The sequence below is a fragment of the Melozone crissalis genome, unplaced genomic scaffold (genome assembly GCF_028551555.1).
Source record: "Melozone crissalis strain CALT ecotype California unplaced genomic scaffold, PUWL_Pcris_2 ptg000026l_1, whole genome shotgun sequence".
NCBI lineage: Eukaryota > Metazoa > Chordata > Aves > Passeriformes > Passerellidae > Melozone > Melozone crissalis.
In genome coordinates, this window is record NW_026535804.1 from 10,120,175 (window position 1) to 10,145,132 (window position 24,958).

Here is a 24,958-nt window from a genome sequence, read left to right on the forward strand (position 1 = left end):
ACCAGCGTGATTTCGTATCTCAATGCTGCTTTCAAAAAGATTTTAAATGGGTTAAAGGGGGATTTACAAGGTCACAGAAATCCCCAACACAAATTATACCTTTTGCATTTGTTTTTCTACTGTGTCTAGAGCTTAGAATGGGTATTTCAATATGCCAGGAAAAACAGAAATAGGAAAACAAAATGCTGTTCAGTCCTTTCAATCCTAAACTGCAAACATGTATCAGAGTACATAGTGTGAACAGTCCAGGTTATTTAAAATCAAATATATCCATGCAGAGACCAGAATGATATTGAGAATGGAAGAGAACATCTGCAGGCACAGACAATCTGCAGAAGATTCTGATAAAAATGCAATGACACTGCCTGAAACACAGGCAACAGCAAAAGTGGCTTGAGGAACAGTTTCACAACACACATTTACAGTGATCAGAAAAAGTGATCACAATTATTTCCAAACACACTCTGCAGCCATCAGCTGTAACTGTTCTGGGTTACATGTCACAGAGCAGTGTCTGACAGCTATTCATGGTCTCACTTCTTCACCCCTTGAGATGTCTGCAAAATGTAATGTCTGTATTTATAGAGCTCTACCACAGCATCTCTACAAGAAAGATATTACAACTAGGGCAGGGATAAAAGCAGTCAGAATGATCTTCTGAGTTAAACACTAGGCAGACTGAAGGAGAAGGATGCTGAAGAAGGAAAGCATTCAGCTTGTGCAGAGTGACTGAGCAGAGGAATGAGCAACCCAATCCCCCTGTGAGAGCCCCTTGGAACTGCTCAATAACCAAACTGATCCTCCCACAGCGTCCCAGGAACTCCTCACCGTGTGGGTCGCTCCCACTGCGTTGTCCTTGTGATGTGGTTTAGATACTGGATCCTTCCAGAAGCAGTCCTGCGCTCCTCCCACCTGCAGGGCACACAAAGGCACTGAGGGGCATTTCCAGGAAACCAGGGCACAGAATGTTTCCAACAGAAATGCCGAGCTCAGGAAGACTTACACTGCTATGAATCACGTTAGCTGAGTGAGGTGACAGGAAACAACTGAAAGTTCAACTCTGAAATGGTTGAACATATTCTTCCCTTGGAACCAGGCACATCATTAACAGTATCACACCTTCATATTCAATAATGACTTGAATTCTAATTAAATCCGAATACCCACATAAAGGAACTTCTTGGAAACATGTTTAATAATGCATTTAACTTCTTTTGACCACTGACTCCAACAAATGCTTTCATAGCATCTTCATGCACTGCTTGCTTTCATTAAAAAGTCAGCTTCAAACAATGTGACTTTTGAATTATCACTAAATTTGCACACTGAAATACACGAGGCTGTACAGCAAACTTTGCAGTTACACAATTAAGTGAGCAATATTTATGCAAGGAACATTCTGAAGTGAAAATTTAGAACCATTTTCAGAAATGTTTTTGACTTATCTTGACTCCAAATTAACAAAAGAATGCTGTTACAGACCAGGATGATGATTTGCATTTCAAAATTAATCCTCTGAGAACTCATTTTCTCCTGTCTTTACCTGCCAAGAATCACATTCAGAAAGTCTGTGTTTGCTCTGAAGAAGCTGCTGACAGCACCAGAACCTAAACCAGAGTATTTTCCTGTGTTTGCAAAACTGTTCTAGGTGATAATGATGTCATTGACTCTCACAGGGACAAACAAGAATCCTAAACTCTACTTTTGGAAGGTAAATACAGCAAGAACTTGGGCTGTATTACCTTTCCCAGTCACGTTTTCTTCCCTAAGAGGTGCCTGAAGAAGTGATCCATGTTTATCACAGTGGATCTACACCTCTGCATGGTGCTGCAGAAGGGCAGCCAGGCAGTGTGGTCACTTCCTTGCTACAAAACTACTGCATGCATAAGGCACTTGGCTGGCTGTGATTTAATCTGAAATATGTGTTTTCTTGGACAAGTTATTTTTCAAAGCATTTCTTTACATATGTCACCTCCCCTTTTCCAAGTGGAGATAAGACAACAGCCAAACTATCAACTGCTCTGTGCACCCCAGTTGGCTCAGCTCCTGTTCTGAATGCAGAACTGCAGAACTCTGAGTGCAACATTTAAAACAATTTATTTGCACACTGAATTCTCCTATCACAGTCTGTTGCATGAGCTGGATTTGTGTTTACATCACAGTGATGTCAGCTTACCCATCTGGTAAATCGTTATCGAACAAGCGACTGCAGTCCACAACTTGTCCTCCTGTGCCTATTCGGTCTCTGGACTGAAGACTGACTATTGGATAATAAAAGAGTTATTAAAGATGTGGCATCTGAATGCAAATTGTGGTTACATTAGAAAGAGAACTGGTACAACTTGGAGGACTAAGCTGAGACAGGTTTGGGATAGGAAAGGAACTCTGTTTTCATACATGGAATTCTCTACATCTTACTTTTAAAACGTTAGCTCAAGGAATATGAGTGCATGTTAAGGCAGAAAAGGAAATGAGCTGTGAAAGTGCAATTAATTTTGTGTGTTGAGATGGACTGTGACACTCAACTGGAGGCAGTGGGTGCCACCTCACACACGGCTGGGACAGGGCCAACAGCAGAACTCTGAACAGGAAGAGCTAAAAGAAGGAATTCCTCCCTGGCTTTGACTCCTTCTCACCTATTTTGTGCACCCATGGGTTTCAACACACACACAGACACACAAACACAAAACCAGGCAAAATGTAACTGCTGAAGCACTTCAGATTTGGTTTATTGGCTACTTTCTAACACCAGTAGTAAGAAGTCAAATGCAACTCACACAAAGCAGCCTGAAAAGCCCTTGCTCACCCTCACCAAAACTGCTTCACTTTTAATTTTTTTTTTACATGATTCACTGTAATGGGTATTTATGCCTGAAGCTTTTGTACTGCAATTATGAAAACAATTATTTTTTTTTAGGCTGCTTTTGTTCCCAATATCACAGTTTGAAAGTGTCCAATCTGATAATTTATGACACTTGTGTTCCTGTGGGGTTGGGGTGTTTTTTTGATGTTTTGTTATGCCTTTAACAATAAAACAATTGCTTAAAAAGCTAAATACGTGCTGTGGCCCACATTTCATGAGGTGGCATTAACACACCTCTGGACAACTGTCTTCAAGTCCTATTTATAAGGAGTGAAATGATTTTAACCTGGATGCAACCAAACTTTTGTAAAGATCAGAAAGTTTGAAAAGCTGGAGCAGAACTGACAGATTTTGCCTGAGACCCCAAATTTTCAACAGCAACATGTTTTGAAGCTTAGAACTCAACAGACCAACCCAGGGAGCCCTGGAGTACCTGCTGCATTCCTAACCACGTTAACCCCTCATTGTCCATGAGCTCTAACTTTACAAACAACTTTAGAGGGAAAGACACCTTGAAATTCAACCAAACCAGGATCTCACATGATGTATTTATTCTGCCATGACCCCACACAGTACAAGTTCACACCAGTGCAGGTAGGCAAGGATTGGCAAGCAAAAAGAGACAGAAATTAACATAAACAAAGGCAATTACCTCCCCTTTGCTACGTGAGGAGCAAAATTTGTGCACAGCTTCATTTTGTAATAAGTAAGGGCTTATTTTTTCTGCACTGCCACATCAGAAATAAAGGAGTGGCACAGAAGAGCTGCAAGATTAAGACACAATTCAGGTGCCCCTGGATCCATTGCTGAAAATGCCCCCTTTTCTTCCTGTCTTTGAAGAGAACCCAGGGATTTAAGATCAAGTTCTCCTTCGTCCCTGTACCAAGACATAGCCACTGTGCACTTGATTTGTAAGATTATCATCTGCTGAAGGCATCAATTACATTTTAATATTGGTTTGCAATATTGCATGGTCTCTTAATTTAAGAGAGTTTATAATTGGAAGAACTGAGAGTATATTTATAACTTATTCTGCCTTTTACTTATTTTTAATCCAGATTTCTCTACCATCTAACTACTACAGTGGAATTATCTAGTTTTACTGAGGCTCATTCATCCACTCAATAAAGTTGCATTAGTGAAGAAAGATTAAAATATAAGAAGATTAATAATGACAACTCAAATAAAAAAAAGACAGGAGTCTCTGGAATCTTACCAATGATGCATTAAATTAAAACAGAACCATGACTGAGTAAACTTGACCTTTCTGAGGGTAACAACAGAAAACAGAACACAGATTTGCTCTGGGTCTGTGCTGTAACCTGACAAGGTGCTTTTCTGTAGGTTCAGTGCACAATCCAACAGCTCCTGGTGTCAGGCAGCCCCAGCAGCATCCCAGGAGAGGCAGAGCTGCTTTGGCACATCAGCTGAAGCAGCCTGGCAGTGCAGCCTGTGCCCACACTGCTGATAGCTCTGACTCTCCCTGAGCAGTTCCCTCTGAAGTCTCTGTCACTGCACACTGCAATGCATTTGCCACAGGCCTCCCAGGCCTTTCTGCTTTGGGGAGGGGTTTCTGGGTTGGTTTTTCCCCTTTAATGAATGGCAGCACTCCCCAGCATGCTGACCAGGATGTGAGTTCATACTCTGGAGGGCAGCATGAGAGCACAGTCCCTGCTCTGAGCTCCCAGCACACCCTGAGGCTGCTCTCCCCTGCTCCCAGCTCAGCCTCCCCTCCAAGGGCACCCCCAAACAAAGCTGCACACACAGGGATGCTCAGGGGAGCAAAGCCAGCAGGCAAACCAAACCCACAGCAAACATACCCCAGAGAAGTGACTGATTCATCCTCTGTGCAAGCTCATGTGGAAAATTTAATTGGGAACAGCCTGAAGGGTCAGCAATGCACTTACAAATCCACATTTCCACCATCATTTCACTCCCCTGTGCCACCACACTCTGATCTTAATGCAAGCACTTGCAGATCAGACAGAGACAGATGATTAAAGCAACACCAAGAGGTAAAGTCACAGGTGTGATTCAACAGAGGGAGGCAAACAAACACACTTATTTGCTGACTAATATTTCAGAGGTGTTCCCTGGCTGACAGAAGTGCTGTTTGGATAGAATTTCAACTAAGAATCGAACATAAAAATTCACTTTCCTTTCCCTCATGTCCAAATATTCTCATTAACATCTTGCTGTATAAATAAAGAACTTCCTTATCCTGACCAACTTTTGATTTAAATGACCTATTAGAAATGCTGAGAACTGAGAAGGGACCAAAGAACTGAGAATGCACTAAAAAGAGGGTATTTATGAAGCTTTTTTGTGGATACTTGCTTTTCAATTTCCCAGCTTCTTTTTAATTCTGAAGTTATTTAAAGTTCATGAGTTCACAGAATGACAAAGCACAGTTATTGAGGTTGTTGACAAGCCATGAGGTTGTTGAGGTTGTTAATAAGCCATGAAAACACAAAATTAATTGATCAAGTCATCCCAGACAGCAATTTTACTTGCTTATAAGCAAGATGCTTTTTAGGTTTTCCCCAAAACCTAAAGGAAGCACAGCCTTGCTGGAGCTCTGGCTAATTTTATAGTCAGTTTTTCACAGAGAGCACACACTCAAACTGTCCCCCTCCTTTACAGTGAAATTAAAAACTTTCTAATTTTTTTTTTTATTATCTATGGTCTTATTTGCCCAAAAATTTATTATAATATTGTGGTTTGAGGCTTTTTTAGGTGGTTTGAGCATTTTGGGTTTTTTTTTTTGGGGGGTTTTTTTTTTTGTTTGCCTTTTTTTTGTTTGTTTGCTTTTATGGTTTGTTTGCGTTTTTTTTGGGGGGGGGGGGGGGAGGGGGTTTAATTCTCTACTTATATAATTCTAGCCTGAGGTCCAAATGGCTCTGGCAGTAGACAGGAGCCATTATATATAGAAATACATAGAAAATGGAATATTATTTATATATATATATAATATAGAAAACTGACATCTAGAAGAGTTGTTTCTATAGCTACCATAGAAACTAAAGATAAAAAGAGAACTAGAAGATAAAAACCTTTACTCACCTACTATCTGTCCTCTAACAGTATCGTTGTCATTTGGCCCAAGCTTGCAGAGATCCAACCTCTGATCTACAAAATGAGGGCACAAAATCAAAAACAAAACAAAACACCATCACAAACCACCTGGAATATAAAAGCTTTATAAAAGCTAGCAAAAACCCAATTAAGTGTAATTTTTCAAAAGCCTGTGCATGCAAGCTTGGGCTGAAAGAGAAGAAACCTGTCCTTAGCTTACTTACAACCAGTGTCTTTAAGGCGGTTGATGGCGTTTGAGAGAAGCCTGACACAGCCCAGAAAACCAGCTCCCTGCTTTTTGTGAATTTTCTTGTGGTTCCACACGCTGATTGTTATTGAATCCGACTTCCCAATGTATCTGAAAAACGTGGAACAAACAGCACTGTCAGTGGCACTCACTGAACACTCTGATGATGCATCAGAAACCACCTTGGGGGGAAGAAGGATCATCAACACCTCATTAAAAATTTAACACACACTGTAATGGCAAGAGAGAGCAAGTCACCTGCAGGTAAGATGTACACTGGACTTCAATGGGAGCATGTCTCATGGAGGAGCTCACTTGAATACAAACTGCTCTGAAAGCCTGATTTGGGAGGGGGGCACTCATGGGAACTGAAATCTGTTCCAACAGCAACACCAGCAGGCTGAGGGCCGTCCCTCCACCCCAGCTCTGAACAGCCCCAAACATGCTCAGCCCCCTGCCCCAGCCCAGCCTGCCCCAAGGGGACAATGCTGTGGCACCCCAGCAGGGTTTGGGGACAGCAGGAGCAGGGACAGCAGCTCCAGGGCAGGGCAGGAGCCAGGAGCTCTCTGGGGCTGGTCCTGCAAGCCCAGGAATGCAGGGAGCCCCAGGGATGCAGGGAGCCCCAGGAACGCAGGGAGCCCCAGCGAGGCAGGGAGCCCCAGTGAGGCAGGGAGCCCCAGGGACGCAGGGAGCCCCAGGGACGCAGGGAGCCCCAGGGAGCCCCAGGAGTGCAGGGAGCCCCAGGGACGCAGGGAGCCCCAGGGAGCCCCAGGAGTGCAGGGAGTCCCAGGGAGCCCCAGGAAGGCAGGGAGCCCCAGGAAGGCAGGGAGCCCCAGGAAGGCAGGGAGCCCCAGTGAGGCAGGGAGCCCCAGGGACGCAGGGAGCCCCAGGGACGCAGGGAGCCCCAGGGACGCAGCACTGCCAGGCCAAGGCATCCCCCAGCTGCAGCTCCCCCAGCCCAGGGGGCTGGTTCACCCTCAGTACGGGATGGCTGGGACACTCCCGACACCTTAGCGCCACAGGGGCTTGGCTGGGATGTGCCACCTTCCCCTCCTGGCCAGGATTCTCCTCACAGCATTCCCACAGAAATAAACCTGGATCTGTGTGCACTGCCTTGGGAAACCTGCACACTGCAGTTTGCTTTACTTCTGCTTTTTTTGTCTGAAGCTTTGCTCTTCAGAGGCAATTGCTTTGTGAGCTTGTTTTTGTTTTCAAAACGTTCAGAGGACAGTTTCAAAACACTCAAGATAAATCAGTGATTGCCAATACTGAATTATTACGGCTGTTTCAAGTTGAGGGAAATGAATTTGTAACTATGGCTTAGATCCCAAGAATTGCTTGTAGTTCTCTGTTCCCAGACCACAAATTCTGGCCTTAGTTTAGTTCCAAGTGCTTCTTTTTTATTTGTTTTTGAATGAAAACTGATCAACCAATGTCTAAATACATCTCCCCATTGACTGTGGCTTTACTGGCTTTTAAATATCTTAATATTTTCATAAAGATAGAAATGATACTGTCAAGGTTGGCAAACCAAATAATTGAACTAACTGGCATGGCTTAAAATTACAGCTGTGATCAGGTTAACACTTCTCCCATTTTTCCTTTTTCAAAAAGCAGAACTTGTATAACTTCTTTTTCCCATGTGCACTCAGCAACTGACCCAAGAAGTAGAAGACAGAAAAACCTCATGGTTAAAAGTAACCACTGCACATTTACACAAAAACAAAAACAAACCCAAACAAAACACAAACTTCACATTAAAAAGCCCCCAAGTTTTTTGAATAGTAAACTGATTGTGTAATATAGGTCAGATTTTTGGCCTTACAACCTTGACAATGCCAATTTTACATAAAGAAACGAGATGAAGATGGGTAATCACGTGCACAGCTGCAGTCTACAATGCTTTATGTACTTAAAATAAATTCTTATGAGAACAATTTAGGTGCACTTAAAAATAAAGACTTATCATGACCTGTCTTGAATTTTCCAGTTTTCCTTGTTGCTTTAAAAAAGTCAAAGGTATAAGGTTAAACACAATTTCATAACAGAACAGTTTGAATAATATGTAGAACAGCTGAATACACAAGACAGTTTCCAAGAATTCCTGTAATGTTTCAGGGTGAGGTTCTCAGGGTTGGGAGGAACAGTCACCATCCACACCAAGCAGGTGGGAACTTCACATTCTGCCATAATCTACTCTTGATTTTTGCACCCAAAAACCTGGGTTGGTTCACACTTTAAAAGGAAATAAACAAGACAAGCTGCATTTTTCCAAATAAAAATGTCTAATTTTTGATAAAGGAAGAAAATAAATATTAAGTAACATCTAGCTGGCTTTACAGCAAAATGTTTCATCTGCATCTCTGCATCATTTCAAGCATAAAAACCCATGGTTGTATTTAGAGAGTGACATTAGGATGAGCTGACATTTCCAATTCATTTGGTGGATAAGTTACATTTGTTTTACATCATCTGGCAATAAGGTTCCAACATAAAAGCCTGAGCTAGGAATTTTATTTTTTATATAAAAAGAATGTTCAAAAAAAATAAAGTGCAACAAATCAAACCAGAAACAAAAAACCAGAACCCCCCCATTTTGTGGGATAACTCTCCCTTCCTCCTTGTAATTAAAGTTCTTGGAGCTTATATTTCTTTTTTTCCTCTATCCTATCAGCAATATCTATTCCACAGCTTCAGGACTTCAACAGAGATAATGAGATTAGTATTAATGAAGTGGAAACATAGAAACTCAATTGCATAGCCATTTTCTTGACTTTCATATTATCTGAACATTTACAATTAAGACTTTGGTTAAGAGCTGCATGTTCAGAAATTTTAATTTCCCTACTCCTAGCACTTCCATTTCCAAGAAAAAAAAATCAAACTCATGCCTTAGTGGAAACCTCTAAATTACTTAAATAAAAAATTAGAACACGGGGACAATTGTTATTTTGTCTAGCACTGAGGAAGGTCTGGAATTGAGTGACTTTTCATCCCCATGGCATTACATACACTTTCCCTGAAGAGTTCACCTCACTGAGAAATGTGAAATGAAGAAAGTGGAAAAATATATTCCTGAAAAAACACACCTCTTCCTGATCACAAGCCAGACATACTCCCTCCAGAAAGAGAGAAAAATGCAGCATCACGAGGTATGAGCTCAGGTTTGGGAGCCAGGAATTCCCTATTTCTAATCCATGCTGTCACACAGACTGTTTTTACAACCAGGATGAATTATTTAGATTTTTTTTCTCCATTTTCCCATTTCTGACTTTTTTTCTAATATAATCTCAGTGTTCTGCTTTGAGCTACCAACTGCTTTCAGACCGGGGAGAAGAAGGTGTGAAGAGACAGAATGAAAAACAGCACCCCAATATTTTTCTCCCATCTTCATTTATTTCCTTCCTGGCATTTCCCTTCTGTGCAGCAACTGAAGGGTGTCTGAGCCTCTGGGATGGTCCCCAGGACCTGCCAGGACTGAGGCAGGGATGGGGCAGGGATGGATCTGGGGCAGGGATGGGGCTGGAATGGGGCAGGGATGGAGAAGGGATGGGGCAGGGATGGGGCAGGGATGGGGCTGGAATGGGGCTGGAATGGGGTAGGGATGGAGAAGGGACGGGGCAGGGATGGAGAACAGATGGGGCAGGGATGGAGCTGGGGCAAGGATGGAGCTGGGGCAAGGATGGAGAAGGGATGGAGCAGGGACATGTGGCACTCACTGCCTGCTGCAAAGGGCATCAGCTTCATCCAAAGGGCCTCAAGCCCCACGAGGAGAAGGAAAAGGAGGTGCCCAGAGGTGTCTGACGGCTCTTTAGTAGCTCATGTAGGATGGGAATGTCTAAAGCAGCACCAGGCAGAGCTGCTGCCTTCTCTCCCTGAGAAAAATCCAGGATCCTTAGCATTAACTAAACAAAATAGAGTCAAAGGATTGGGGGAGAAAAGTGATTTTGCCAGGGCAGTGCAGCAGCCTGAGGATGTGGAGGCACCAGAGAGCAGCAGAAGCTGCAGCGAGGAGATTTTGATAAGAGGAGAAGTTTTGGGGAGTTGCATGAGGTTCCATTGGAGAGAGATCCCAAAGGAGAAGAGGAGCCTGGGGGTGAGGACTTGAGGGGCACAGACTGAAGCTGGGCCCAGGAGCAGGTTTTGGTGGAGCTGATGGTACAAACACCTTTCAGAGGGAAAGAGGATGGGACCTGCTGTGCCTTAGGGGCAGGGGCTGCTGGGGAGGCTGGGCTGGGCAATGTGGGACAGGTCTGGCTACCACAGGAAGGAAGAAAGGGGAAGGAAGAGGAAAAGGAGATTTAAGTTCCTGAACTGCTGGTTTAGGTAGTTTAGTTCTGAATGCAAGAAGGCTGTAAATGTGTCAAGGCTGGTTATTCAAAAGCTCTGAGGAAAGGCCTGAACAATAGGGGAAACACAAACAAGACTGAAAATAAGGAAGGGGAATACATCCAGGGCAAGCATGGTATTTTACTGACATTAAACTACATCCAGACAGCAACTATTTGGCAATTTCTTTCTGGAAAGTCTCCCAGATTCCCCCTCTCTACACACACACCCATCCAGGCTGAAGAATCCAAGCAGCTAATTCAACCACTTCCTTTTCACACTAAGAGCTGAATTAAGAACCACACAAGGCAGAAGCCAACCCCCTTTTGCTCTTTAGAGCACTGCAAAAGTCCTTCTAAAAAATTCTTATACAACAGAATATCCACTTATGCTGAATCAGGTTAGCAAGCCACAAAATTCTCTTGGAATTAACAACTTAATTCAGACATTACTGCATGAATATATTACAACAGCTCCATCTGACTGTGCCATTTGCATTTGCCACCATATGGTACATGAAAAAATTATCTTAATATCTGGTGCAGATGAAAAGCTGAGACCTGACACTGAGTATTTTATACAGTAAAAAATTACCTGACAATAACAGCCAGGCAGTGAGTTGTTGTACCAAAGAGATTTAATCATTTACTGCTGTTTTACATAGGAAGTGAAGATAATGTGACTGTTTATAAATGGAAATATATTTCCCTAGAGTAAGGAATAACATGTGACACTAAAAAGGGGGTTAAATTATTATGAAGAAAATTTGGAGAGGGAAAGGATTACTTTCTAATAACAAGGCCTGACACTAAACTGAATTTTACTTTGGATTAGAAATACTGGATACACTTCTGTCACCAGGGAATTCAACAGCCAGAATCAAGCAAAGTCGTTTTTCCTAGAGGACAAAATTTTATATTGAAAATAATACAGTAATTCAACAAAACAGTCTTTAAGGGAACTCCTCTGAACAAGAAAAAAACAAACCACCACCCACAAAAAATACTCCACACAGGCCTAAATTCCACTGGACAATCTAGCAAGAGATGCTTCAAATTTGCTCAAGCAAAACATTCTGCCAGAATGCCCCTTTTCTCTCTGCTTTACATAATATGTTGTGAATTACAATCACAGCCTTGGAAAGACAATACAGCATCCAGATACAACCATGGCTTGTTCTACAAAACAACCTAAAAATACCTTCTCACCATCCTTCCTTAATAGCTACAACCAGAAAGGAATTTTTTCTGAAGATTTTACAGTTTTTTTCCATTACTCTTGTTGCATATCAACATCCTCCCTCATTTCCCACGTCCTCTGCTTCTTTTCTCCAGAAGGGAATCAAATCATCAGCCCAGGGAGCCCTGAGCATCCCTGACAGCCACTCCAGACAACTCCAGTGTCCCACAGCTCTTCAAACTGGCCAGAACTGGGGCAGCCACAGGGAACAGTGACCTCCACACAGAATCCTGACACACAGAATTCACAGAGTGCCAAACCATGCCCTCCCTCCTCCCTTTCATTACAGGAGGATTTTCACTCAGCACTTCCCACCTTCCATCCCTGGAAAGCTGAGCATTAATGCTCATTAACAGACACACCTAACTAAAAAACAATCAAAGTCTGTGCTTGGTTTCAGGGATTTCTCCTTAGCTCCACTCTGATCCTTGGAGAGGACATGGAAAGGTCTGAAACCTCCATTCTGTATAAATCAATATTCTGATAGGTTTAGTACCATCAAAAAAACAAGTTAACTCAGAATTCTTTCAATTGAAAAGAGAGCCATTTGCTACACATGAACTTAAAACTTGTTTTGCATCCATTTCTCTAATGAATATGAATTACAATCTCACATGCAGAATGTAAGCTTGAACTGGGTTTGGATAATAAAACCAGTATTATTACTTCACTAAACTGCCATGATACTTTGATAATCAGTGAAGAAAATGTTCTGTATCCTGCACTAACACATTATGAACAAGGACTTCACACATTTATTCTTGGATATTAAAATAAGGAGGAGATCAAGACATGACTTTAAACCAGGCCTTTCATATTCTGCTGTGAGACCCACCAAGCTGCTTCTCTTCACTGGGAAAAAGAGGGACAAGAAATTGTCTGTGTACCAACACCAATTTGCTGCAGGTTTGGTGATGGCCAAATTTAACATAAATATGCTCAAACAGTTTCTAATAATACAGGACAGAGAATGGAGCCATGGGGGAAAAGTCAGAGATCAGAACAGGTGAATATAATGATGCAAAACAGTTCATTTCTCTTCCCCATCTTTCATCCCAAGGAAAAAGATAAAGAATAAAAGACAAGGAAAATAAAGCATGCACAGAGGCCTACATAAAAATCAAAGCTTTAATAACTTATATTGTACAGAAATATTCTATACTTTAGAAAAAGAGAAAACCATGACATATATGTGCCATACTGATTCTATTGCTCAGAAGCACCAAAAAGGGCTCAAGTGATGATAACAATAATTCTGAATGAGAACAACATTTGGGACAGAAAATGACAGAAAGGAGAGAAAATTGAACAAAAGGCACACAGAGAAAAAGATACTGTAGCACCACAACCAACAAAAATTGCATCAAGAGAAGAGCAGTTTGAGGGAAATACTATGTATTATTGCTTCATTTTAACATGAAAATACCACAATAAACAACACTGCAGTCCATGTAAGCATGCTGCAGACATCAGCACCAGAAAAACAAGCGCAGTGTTTAAATTTTGAGGTAAATGAGAAAGTGGAATTTTGCTAGGTGGACTTTTCACTCAAACAAATAAACTCTGGGATACTTCCCAAGCTGTACACAGGACAGGATAAAGAACATCTGACATTGTCTGTGTAATTTAGAGGATTTCACTTCAAACCTTTGGTTATCACTGTTACCACCTACAGGTCATAATGCTGATTCCATTTGGGATCAAGTGTATTCTTCACAGTATCTGTAGAATGGCATTGGCCAGATCCATCCACCACAACCTTTGCAAAGGGATCAGGAAGTCCTGTGAGGAGGAAAAGAAAGAAAAGCTACCAAGTGGATCAGGATGCTTTGAAGTCCTTTATCATTGTTCAGTTACTTAATCTTTCATTTGAAGATTAATTTGCCTTTCATTAATAAATAAGACCCCTAGTTAATGAATGGGAATAATATGATGTATTAAGCACAGGAAATGAGCAAATTAGCAATTTATTTCACTGATATGGACTAAGAAAAAGTTGTGTAAGTCAAACACATTGGGGGAAAAAAAAAATCAAAACACCTTAATCTTGCTAATTTAAATTTGAGTAAATTATCAGTATACAAAGAAGCCAGAGGCAGAGAAAACAGAGTTACATTCTTTATACATTTAAGATCAAATCACAATTTTTGCTGATATTAGAGTAACAGAGAATTGTCTCTAACAGGTTATTTTTGCTTTTAGGATTCACTTAGTGTACTGCTGGCTTTGTGATCCATTTGCTGCCAGCTCAGTACCTAAGGAACACTGAACAGCTTCATCTGAACACCAAAACTCAGTGTAAAGATGGTGCTGAACTCCAGATCCAGGGCTGGGAGAGCAGAGCAGCCCACGATGATCAGCACCTCCTGCTGAACTGACACCAGGGATGGTCCCAGCCCTGACCCCCCCAGGTCCTGCCCTCTGCCCTCATCAGGGCTGTGAGCAAGCTGGAGGAACCAAGGTGGGGAACATTCACCACATCTGCTGATTTTGTCATGTGCAATTTTGTCCCAGCTGCATTTCAGGTGCCTCAGCCAGAGCTGCTCAGAGGGCTCAGGACAGGTGTCACAGAAAGCACGTGGGGACAAGGGAGTGGGACCTTGGGACATCAGTGCTGCAGCATCACACACTGCACATCCTGAGGGGGTTTTTCAAACTGTTATACACCCAAGAACTTGTCATCAATACAGAAATTCAAATATCAGCAATGTTTTAGAAGTATCTCAGATCACAGTATAATTCTGGTCATTGCCTCTTCTATTTCTTTCCAAAGCTCAGGTCTGCTCTACCAAACTCCTCCTGCTCCCAGGTGGGAGGTGGCAGGCAGGTGATCAGTGCACGCAGGACACAGGCAATAGCATTCCTTTCTGCCTTCTTCATCTACTTCTTAACACTTCTTTCAAAACATTATTAAAATTAATTAAAATATAATTTCAGAGTACGTTGGTGTTATGAGGTGGTTGTTAATAATTAAGGAGCTCATCTGTTTGCTTGACAAAAGGTTCTTGGGTGAAAAATGACTTAATAAATATATGGCACTAAATGTGAAAAACATGTAATTTGCCTGAGTGGGTAAATTTGTTTCCCACTCCCATAAAAACAGACAGAGTGTGTCAGTGTTTTAATTATTATTATGATTCTGTGCTGAGTGTCACCTAAGACAAAAACAGAAGCCCTGAAATAAAACATCAAAGCCTTCAGCCCCTTACTGCAAATATCTTAATATAATGATCATATGCAAAATAGAACCTGCATAATATTTATTCCATCTATAAATAAATGTATAAATGTACTTACGGAAAAAGTCCTTTTTCACCAAGTTTTTTGCACACAGTACTGCAAGAAGAACAGAAATACAAAATTAAGTTACTGATTGCCAACTTTTAAAAAACATTATTTTGCCTGTCCAGCACTTCAGAAAACCCTGCTTAAAATAAAACAAACATAAATGAATTGTGCTGCTTCATCATTTATACTGCCATGTGAATTAACCCCTGAAAGCTGAGCTGGAAGTGTCAACTTTTAGCCATGCACCTGGAGGCAGATAACAGTGGAAGTGAGATGGTCCTGCTTTCCTCAGGCAATAGTTTCAGGTTTTTGTGGCTTTTTTTCCCCCTCAACTGTTTTGCCAACTGTGAGTTCACCAGAGAGGGACCTGGAGCACTCCTGGCCTGTTCACCACAATTAGTGCTGGGACACAAGCAGGGCTTTATCCTCAGTTCTACAGCCCAGGAAAAGCTTTCTTGATCATAAAAAGTAGAACATCAGGCAGCCAAGGCTTTGCTGTTATTCTGCATCCTTAACAAATAAAAGGTTTTACCTGAAAAGCATTTGGGTGGAGCACACTAACTTCTAAAGCCAGAGTTTTGATGGTTCCAAAGATATTTTTTATTTGTAGCAGCTGGTAATTGTTTCAGGCTTTTTTTGTTTGCTTGTTTAAATTAAAAGGAAGGAACATTTGCATTTGTCAACTAAAAATACCCAGGGGAAAACAATCTCCTACGAGAATAAATTTAAATAAACAAATAAATAAATAAAAGGTCAAGGGGGACAAATTTCATATAAAGGTGCCAAGGTACACAAAGAAGACTTCTCTTCACAAACTGCACCACTACTCAACTACTATGCTTATCTATAATCACAGGTTTAGTAAGCAGGAAATATTAGATTCCCCCGTGAAACATTAAAATATTTACTGATAACACAAAAGGATTCTTGGGGATTGAGCAAAAGCATGGATTCCCACAGCTAGTATTAAAAAAAAAAAAAAAAGGGGGGGGGAGTGGGAAGAGTTATTTGGTTGGAACCTGATGCTGCAAGAGATTCCTCTCTATATGATTCCCTTGGATATTTTTCCTATGAGATCAACAATGTTTATTACTGCCAGGAAATGCAAAGACAGAAAAGTGCATCCAATAATCACATCCCAGAGGCACCACCTCAACCCAAACACCATTGGCCATCCTTTCCCCCCCAGAACAGCCTCCCACTGATCCTGCAAGGCTCCTGATCCCCAATTCCTGCCTGAACAAAAGCAGGCAGAGGCAACCCATGAGCACTCCCATGGAGATCTCCACAGCCAGGGCAGAGGAGCACCACCCTGGACAGTCTAAACAATGGAATTCATCTTTTCCCAGTTTTTACATTCATAAAGATGCTGATTTTAATGAAGCTGCTTTCCACTGGAATTCAGCACTGTAAAATCTGGCTACAGCTCTGCCCAGGTCTGAGGAGTTTTGGTCCTCCATAAAACACAAGGAGATGTCCATCAGAGGCTGCAGGGAGGCACAGAACAACTCCTTCACACTCACACTGACCTATTCCACAGGAAAGGGACATCAAAGTTCCCAGGAAAATTTCAGCACGGTATTTTGATACAAGGGGCTGCTAACAACATTGTTACCCTGAAAAAGAAGTGCCTGGTTCCAGGTTGGTAGCTTCTGGGTTTTTTGAATTTTGATAAAAATAATAAACATAATTTCTCTCAATTCAAAGACATACTGGTAGTCCTAAAGCAGAGCTCCATTTTAGGATTTTCACCCAATAATTTCACTCTGAACAGTCAAGAGTAACAAATACCTATAGAGAGTGAAATGTTTCAGGTATTTGATACTCAGCCCTCAAGTACATATAGGAAAGAGACTGTCACATCACTGCCCCACAAATCAAATAAAGTTCTTTGGATGGTGTAATAACAAATCCACCGTTATCAAAGGCTTCCACACGCCCAACAATCTAAAATTTGCTCTATCCAGAACTTTGAGAACAACCTAAAGGCATCTGAAAAAGAAAAGGTAATAGAAAAAATCCTTAAGGAGCAGCAAAAGCAGTTATTACACCAAGAATATCCTCAGATGAGTGATAACACAACAGACATCACCTGTCCAAGAACTGCAGCAGGTTATTGCTCACCAGCCACCTTTCATCTAGTGGTGAAAAGCTCCAAGTAAAATAGATGGCTACTTTCTAAAGTATCTAAAAATATATATAATTATTGTCACAGTTTTACTCATTACAAGTAATGGGAAGTGTCAAGTGAGGGCTTAAAATCCAATATTTAAGTCAAAATTCATCTACAGCACAGTCACACAGGGTGCTCCTGAAACTGTATCATGTCCAAGACACAAGAGGTTCAATTATTCTTGTGACAGAAATTGTAATATTAACTAATTACAAACACTTCTTTTCAAAAAGAAAGCAAGCCTGCCAGTGCAATTTAACTGAAGTCCCATTTTTATAAGATTGGGCACACACAGAGCACACAGACTAATAACCGCTTCCCCAACAATTAGCCATGAGTGAACAAACTAATATTTTTGGCTCAACTTTTCCCTCTCTAGTAACCACATTTAAGGCAAGTCAGATGTCAACCCACTCTGGCTTTGTCAGGTTAACAAAACAGGAGAGATGCTGAGAAAGCTTCCACTGACAGCTCCCTCTCTGCCAGGTATTTCTAGGTAAAAAAGCCCAGGTCCCATGAGCATCAGCTCAACTCAAAGCGAAACAATCTTCTTCCACAAACACAGCTCTCATCTACCTCAGGACTTTTTTTGAACAAAACTTTTCCCACTGGTGGGAAAAATACCAGAGTTTCTGCTCCACTTTTCTAACAGTTTCAACACTGCATTAAAACCTGTCCTGAATATTCTGATAACCAGCTGATTAATAGTTCCTTGAGAATAAAAGCTAAGGAAGTTTGGTTTCCTATGGATTTATGTTTCATGGTTGACTGAGGGCTGTGGCTGAGCTTTTCCCTGGGCATTCAGACAGAGCCTCTCCCACCAGGCTCTCCCTGGCCCAGCAGCTCAGGATCTGCTCCAGGTCACTGCCAGGGTCTCCTCTTTATCCAGGCAATGACTCCCACTAAACTCACGGGATTTAATTATCTCTGAGTCCTTGATCCTAGGCTCAATTTAAGCTAAAGATTCAAAACCCAGCAAGAACTAGAGGGAGGTTTCTTTCCCTTGATGATTGTGGACCCAACGCTCATGGTTATCAGATCCACACAGCCCCACCACTAAAGGATCCTCTGGAGGCACAAAGGCATTGAGGGAGGTTATTTATTATTTGGATGTGCTCGTTTTAAGGCACTTTTTGTTACAGTTCTTTTGAAACAAAACGTTATTTAAACTTGCAGTGGAACTAGAATGCAAACCAATGGCTGGATACACTGCAAAAGAACAGGGGGTGTGTTGTACCATAAGTGCATCATCAAATGACATTAATGGCTTGCAGCACACATGTGTAGATAAAGTATTCATTACAGAGTATCAGTGAGTCAATGGATAGCTATGTTTCTGTTTATTACAGACTTCCTGGGTAGTCTACAGAAGAGAACATTAATATTCCAATATATATGTGCCAAGACAAACAGCACACCAATTTTACATAGTATACATACATTAAATATTTTTTTATCATGCTTTATGATCTCATTCTAACATATGCTACTCAGGTCTGCTCACAGAAACATGAAAAAAGCATTATGTTATGAGCTACCCAGTCTCCTTCTATGACAGCTTTGCTACACAGTCCACAAATATTCAAAAATAGGAATTAAGTGAATCATATTTGCCAATTTCCTTTTTCTTATTTATTACTCCTGTGGCTGACAAAGAATGGTTTACTGAAAAATAATTTAACTACTATAAGTAAATGCAAAATATTTAGTATCCCCAAACCCCTGTAATCTGTGTTAGCTATTAAAATTTACATGCAATTATAGAGGGGGCGAATAATTGGTTCAACTCACATAAAAACTGAAAGGAACTATGACTATTGAAAAGGTCAATTTTATAAAAAGATAAATATTTCCCTCTCATTTTCTGAACTCTGTTTATTCTTTTTGCTAGTTACTGAAGAACTCTTGTTGCAACTGCTGCTAACTTTGGAACCATTTTTACAGGAAAATCCAACTTTTAATGACATCAAGCTGTTGTTAGGGAAGGTAACCTATGTTATACATTACCATTGTTTTTTATGGGTATTAAAAAGTCTGTTTATTTCAGAATAATAAGTTTATCAGTAACAAGAGGTCTCCGCAGAAGGAAGAAGAACATGAAGTCCAAGTGGAAAGGGAGCTCCAATGCAGGAAGCTTGCATTGAAAACAAGTAAAAAGTGATAAAGATCTATGAGATTTCACAGAATCACCTCTCAGACATGAGCTCAGAGTCCTCAATGATCTATTCACCTCCAAAGGCCGGGTAACACCAGAATGAGTGCTGAGGAAGCAACATTAGAAGGAAAGAAAGTGCTATGTGAATTCAAGGAACCCGGACGTTTAAGGGCTGTGTATTCAACCCTGGTGGGTATTTCCAGTCCGTATCAAACTGTTTGTAGCCAATTTGTTCACCACATTCACCTGCAAAACAGGAACACCACTACTCCACAGGTAGGTTTTAGTGTTACATTACCTGCATGTTTGTAGCACTCAGTTATCTGTTATAATGCAACTCTTTATTTACTACAAATGACAAGGTTTAAATGTTTTTGTACCCAGCAGGGTGAGGTACAAACACCTCAGGGCTACAGCTGTAGACAATCATTTTACAGATATATTAGTCTTAAAATTCCTACGTAAAAATAATATTGCTTAAGCCATCTTAAGTAAGTGATTTTTAAATCTGTATATTTGAGACACACCAGTACTATTAAAGAAAGATTAAGGAAGACAGGTAACAAAATAAAACCAATCATGAATGTGCATGGAAGTGAGCACACTGCTGCACAAGGAAACACACAATCAACACACTGAAGTCCACACACAGCTCAGCAGAACCCCCAGCCCATGCCAAACATCCATCCCTAAGAACCCACACTGTGTCAACAGACAGCCCTGAGGTTGTGGGGAGGAAAGCACTCAGTCCAAAGCTAAGATTATGTTTTCTAATCTGGCTTTCCACGTGTCATCACCACAGAAGAACAAGTTCAGCCTTCTGAATCCAACCAACAGTTTTAACATGATCATTCCTGTTGGTTTTTTCCTTCCCTGAGGGTTTTTCTCCCAGAAAAGCACTTGTTCAAGAACATATGTAACACACGGGACAGTGACAGGCTGCCTATCAATTTTTACCACAATGGCTCATTTTGAAGATCTTCCTTCATCTTTCTTCCCCTACAGAAACACCATCTTTTACTGAAAGCCATTAGCGCTGGGTTTTGCGATCAGATCCCAGTTGTTTGCATGTTCTATGTGGGGCAATACAATCACTGAAATAAGTCCCAGCTGTAGAAACACAATGCTGTGCTGTTGCTAATGTGCGTTGTACTGATAATGAATGGTCGTCTATGCTTTAATCTGAATAAAGCTCCCAACTGCTCTGCCTCTCCTTGCCAAAAATTCCCCTTCCTCCTCCAGACTGTGGTTGCATTCCAATTACACTGCTGATTGGAATGAGCCTGCTTGGGGGAGGGAGAGGGAGGAAGGCAAATGAAGCCACACTCACGCCCCTCCTCGCCTTCACGGCTGCCCCTGGGACCCAGGAATTGCTCGGGTGTTTGAACCTAAGGCTGACATGATGTACTTTTCTCCACAATGTGCAAAACTCTTTGCAAATTCACTCATTTCTTTTAGAAAAGCCATTTGTGACAGGCAAACAGAACACGGTGCACAGGTTCCAGCAGGATGGCTCAATACTTTAAACATTTTTAAACAAATTCCTACTGGTTTCTTCCATTGTTGGCACGCTCACAAGAAACTTATATTTTTCTGCTTGCATTCCCTCCTTGGACCTTGCCTGAATTACCACATGGGAAAATATAAAACAGGAGGTCTTCAACTATTTATTGAGCAAAGAGCTGTAAATAATGCCGTATGGATTTTGCAAATACAGCTGTTGAGGTAATAACTACCTCAATTAAGGTTTTGAAACAAAATTGTTTACCCTAACTATTCACATGAAGTTTTATTTTACAGTTAATCTCTCTGAGGAGTTTTTTTTTAAGGTTCCATTTCCTTTGAAAGGTGCTTTTTCTGCAAATGAACAAAATGTGACAGAACATGACCGTAAAACTGAGAGTTTACTTTTGCTTAATGAAATTCCTGCATTTTTGAAGGTTGCAATGGATTGCTGTCAAGAGGGGACACACAAAGGCAGGTAAACCTAGCAAATACTGTATTTTACAGGTGCACAGGGGTCTGGAGTGGAGGTCTTGCAGCACGAAATGGGTCAGAACACAGCAGCTGACCATTATTCCGAGCAGATTGGAGCACGCTGCAAGGTTTCAGGTTGCACCCAGCAGTGCAGGGGGCTGCAGCTGTTCCTCCCTCAAAGCAGGTCCAGCACAGGGATACAAGGTAGAGCAGGAAGCTGAAGTGGCTTAACAGAAAATTAACTTCTGGGGAGACAGATTAGTTCAGTGTTGGCTCCTAGAGCTGCACAGACTGACCCTGCAGTCACGCCATCTGCAAACCTGCAGCAAGGGAAGTGCCACAAGCACAAGGCTGCAGAGCTGGAAGGATCAGCCAAGCTGCCCTTGCTGCAGTTGTGCTGGGGAAGTGCACCCCATAAAACAAAATGCTACCCCAATGTTTTCATTTCAATGCAGACATATATTTTTTTCCTCCTGCCTCTGTTTGGCAGCTGCAGAAATTTATTTTATTAAAAACAAAATTAATTTTGCCACCAGTATACCAACATAACCAGTTAACACCCTTCAGGTTTTTAGAGACACAATCATCTCCTTTAACATTCAGCTTTTCCATTTCCCAAAGCACACTCAGAACTGCAGAACTAAAACACAAAAAGCACTTCTCTCCTAAGTACACACACAATTACTTCCAGGCTGCTCTGTTTTACTTACTCCAAGCTGTTCCTTCTGGGTCCCACAAAGCAACAGAAATTCAGAATAACCCAATGAGTTCTAAACTAGAGTCAGTACAAAACATGTACACACACAGAGAATGGTAGGATCATTATTTTCCCCAACTGTAAAATTCAGCATCACCCAATCCAACACTCCAAACTCCACCCTCTGCAGGGCCTGGTGGAGGCAGCACACGGAGCTGCAGGTGCCAGCACATGGGAGCCCAGCTCACCCAAGGACACTGGACAGGCTGATGCTGATTTCAGCCACACTCTGCTGATGATATCCAAGGCAATCCCTCTCCCCCAGCCCTGGATCCCAGCTCTGCAGCAGGACAAACAGCCAGGTACACCCCAAACACCATCCCTGGGCTGCTGCACCTGGGAATCCTCTCCTGATGGGAATTAGGAGCTGCGTGGATGTGTGTGATTCTGCTCCTGATGGGAGCAGGGCAGCTGGGAAGGGATGGAGGCATCCTCAACAGGCACAGCTGCCTCCCAGCACACCTACAGCTTCCACTGGTAGGAAATTAATTTCTAATTCTCTTACAAACTTATAAATCTCGTTTAAATTGAATGCAAACTGAGAATCATGTACTAATTCTAACTCTTACTAAGAATAGGCATTAGAATAATTCAAAAGTATTAATGGATTTTTAAAGTGCTATTTAATACTAACATGTCAGGTTGCAGAAAAATATTCTGAGTGACATATAAAAGCATCACTGCTAGACTGATATCCAAACACAGCTTTAAAATAAACTCCGTTAAAATATGCATTAGTATAAACATGGTACTAGAAAAGCACTTTTAACAAGAATTTCCTTTACTAATTGTTATAATTCTAAATTTTCCCATAAACACATTTCTGTAAGTTCAACACAAGCCAGATGTTAAATCCTTAATACACTAAATGTAAAGTGAAACCCATTTCCAAGGATCACATACATTACAAGCATTGTCAGTTAGAAACCTGTGTCTCAACAACTCAGAATTTTTCCATGGGACTAAACAAACAAACCCACAATAATCAGCAATATGCATATCTGGAAGTGACAAATGACCTAATAATGCAATGTAATTTAAACTACTGCAAAAGATGCCAGAACTTCACACAAAACCAGTCCATTTTCTGTTCAACTGACTCACTCTAAGTTCTCCACAAGAATTGCCTGTGCTGTGACTCGATTTAGAATTCCAGACCCATGTAACTTGCACATAACGTAACTCATGGAGTTTAAAACTCCACATGAAAACATCACACATTTATCAGAGAGAACAAAGATGCAATGCATCACTGGATAGAAACAGTTACACCAATAAATCATTCATCTCATGCAATAATAAAATTCTGGGAGAGAGTCTCCAAGGCTATTTGAAATTCCCGTAAGGGAAGGACGACACGAAGCGACTCCAGACTGCAGCAGCGACTCGTGGCCACGGCCAGATGGAGCCTGCCCAGATTTGCCATGTTTAGACTCCTGTTTTTACATCACGATGTCTACTTCACAGCATTGTTCCACTGTAAACAAAAGGCTTCCTTTTCCACTTCTCCTCCCTCACTCCACTCCAAGCCAAGAGTAAAACAAACCGCAAACCCCCCAGCCCATTGAATTCCTCCTCGGTGCAGCTCCTGCATTCACGTTTCCCAGCTCACGGAGCGATGGGCTCGCTGCCACACACGTCACCCACCCTATTCATGTGTCCGCTGTGTCTGATACGCCTCTCAAGGGGTAAAGGAAAGAAATCATGCTGCCACTTCTGCAATGAAGATAGCAGCCCTCCCTAGGCACTGCAAACCCTACCAGAAAGCTTTACAAGTCTCTTTCATGGAGATTCACATTCATTCAGGTTAAATTCAGTAAGTTTGGTTTGCCTTTTTTTTTTAGCTATGTACCAAATGTGTAAATTAAAGCTGAATGATACAAATAAGCCATGCTCATCAGGGCTCTGGGTAAATGAGGGCTTCAGCCACAGCTCAGTGAGAAGGAAGCAGAAGAAACACGTGGGAAACTTAAAGAAAACAAAGGCTATTGGGAATATCTGCATTTCCTGGTTCAGGGTGGATGGAGCCTCTCAGACCAGCCAGGATGTTTCCAATGCACAGCTTTCATACACTATAAATTCCATTTCTCTTCTCCACCCTCCTCCAAAATGGCCTAATCATCCCATTTCACCCATTTTTCAATATCTGAAAAACCAACCAATACTGTAGCATGGAGCTATGGGACAGACACCACTTACAGAGACTCAAAACTGTGCTGGGGTGAGGGGAACAACACAGCTTTAAATTAACAGCCATTAGAATGCTTCAAAGGAAAAAGTCAGCAAAGATCAATTTTCAGACCAATTTCAAAGTTATTCCTTCTGTTTCTCATATTGGTGACAAGTATAAAATCACATTCCAGTAAACAAAATCAGGGTGGGAAACAGAAATCCATTAAAAAGAAGAAAGAATCCTGCAACTTTGCTCTTACGTCTCAATTATTTCTTACCTTCCTGCAATATTAAAAAAATAGTCCATAAAAAAAAATCTTTAGAGTATCATTACCAGAATTAACTAATCTCAAACTGCAGAGGTGATTTTTATATCCAAGTGTGAGTGAAGTAAATAAGTATTGGAAAAAAATAGTTTTTAAGAGCTCAAGCAAAGAAAAGGGGGCGACTCTTACCTCAAACTCTTAAAATTGTGCTAAAAATCTTACCTCAGTCCTTAAAGACTTCTTTATAATAAAATAACATACTTTATATATGTTAGTTTTTAACCCAAACAGAAGCAATTAACCTAAAATTATCAACTTGTAAAATACTTAAGGAAGTACAGGATCATTCCTCTGATGAGTAAATAAAAAAGGTAACATGGAAATTCACCCATCTATTTCTCAGTTTGTTTTGATAGG

General features: G+C 41.2%; 1 protein-coding gene across 1 annotated transcript in view; it reads right to left on the reverse strand.

Moving 5' to 3' along the window:
- SMURF2 (SMAD specific E3 ubiquitin protein ligase 2) overlaps positions 1-24,958 on the reverse strand; it is a 58,875-nt gene that overhangs the window by 16,382 nt on the left and 17,535 nt on the right. Inside the window, exons 2-7 of the mRNA XM_054278631.1 lie at positions 15,051-15,089; positions 13,427-13,535; positions 6,163-6,296; positions 5,927-5,992; positions 2,177-2,261; positions 829-912 (exon numbers count right to left, since the gene is read on the reverse strand). Coding sequence (XP_054134606.1) covers positions 829-912; positions 2,177-2,261; positions 5,927-5,992; positions 6,163-6,296; positions 13,427-13,535; positions 15,051-15,089 — 517 coding nt within the window. The remainder of the gene's footprint in view (positions 1-828; positions 913-2,176; positions 2,262-5,926; positions 5,993-6,162; positions 6,297-13,426; positions 13,536-15,050; positions 15,090-24,958) is intronic.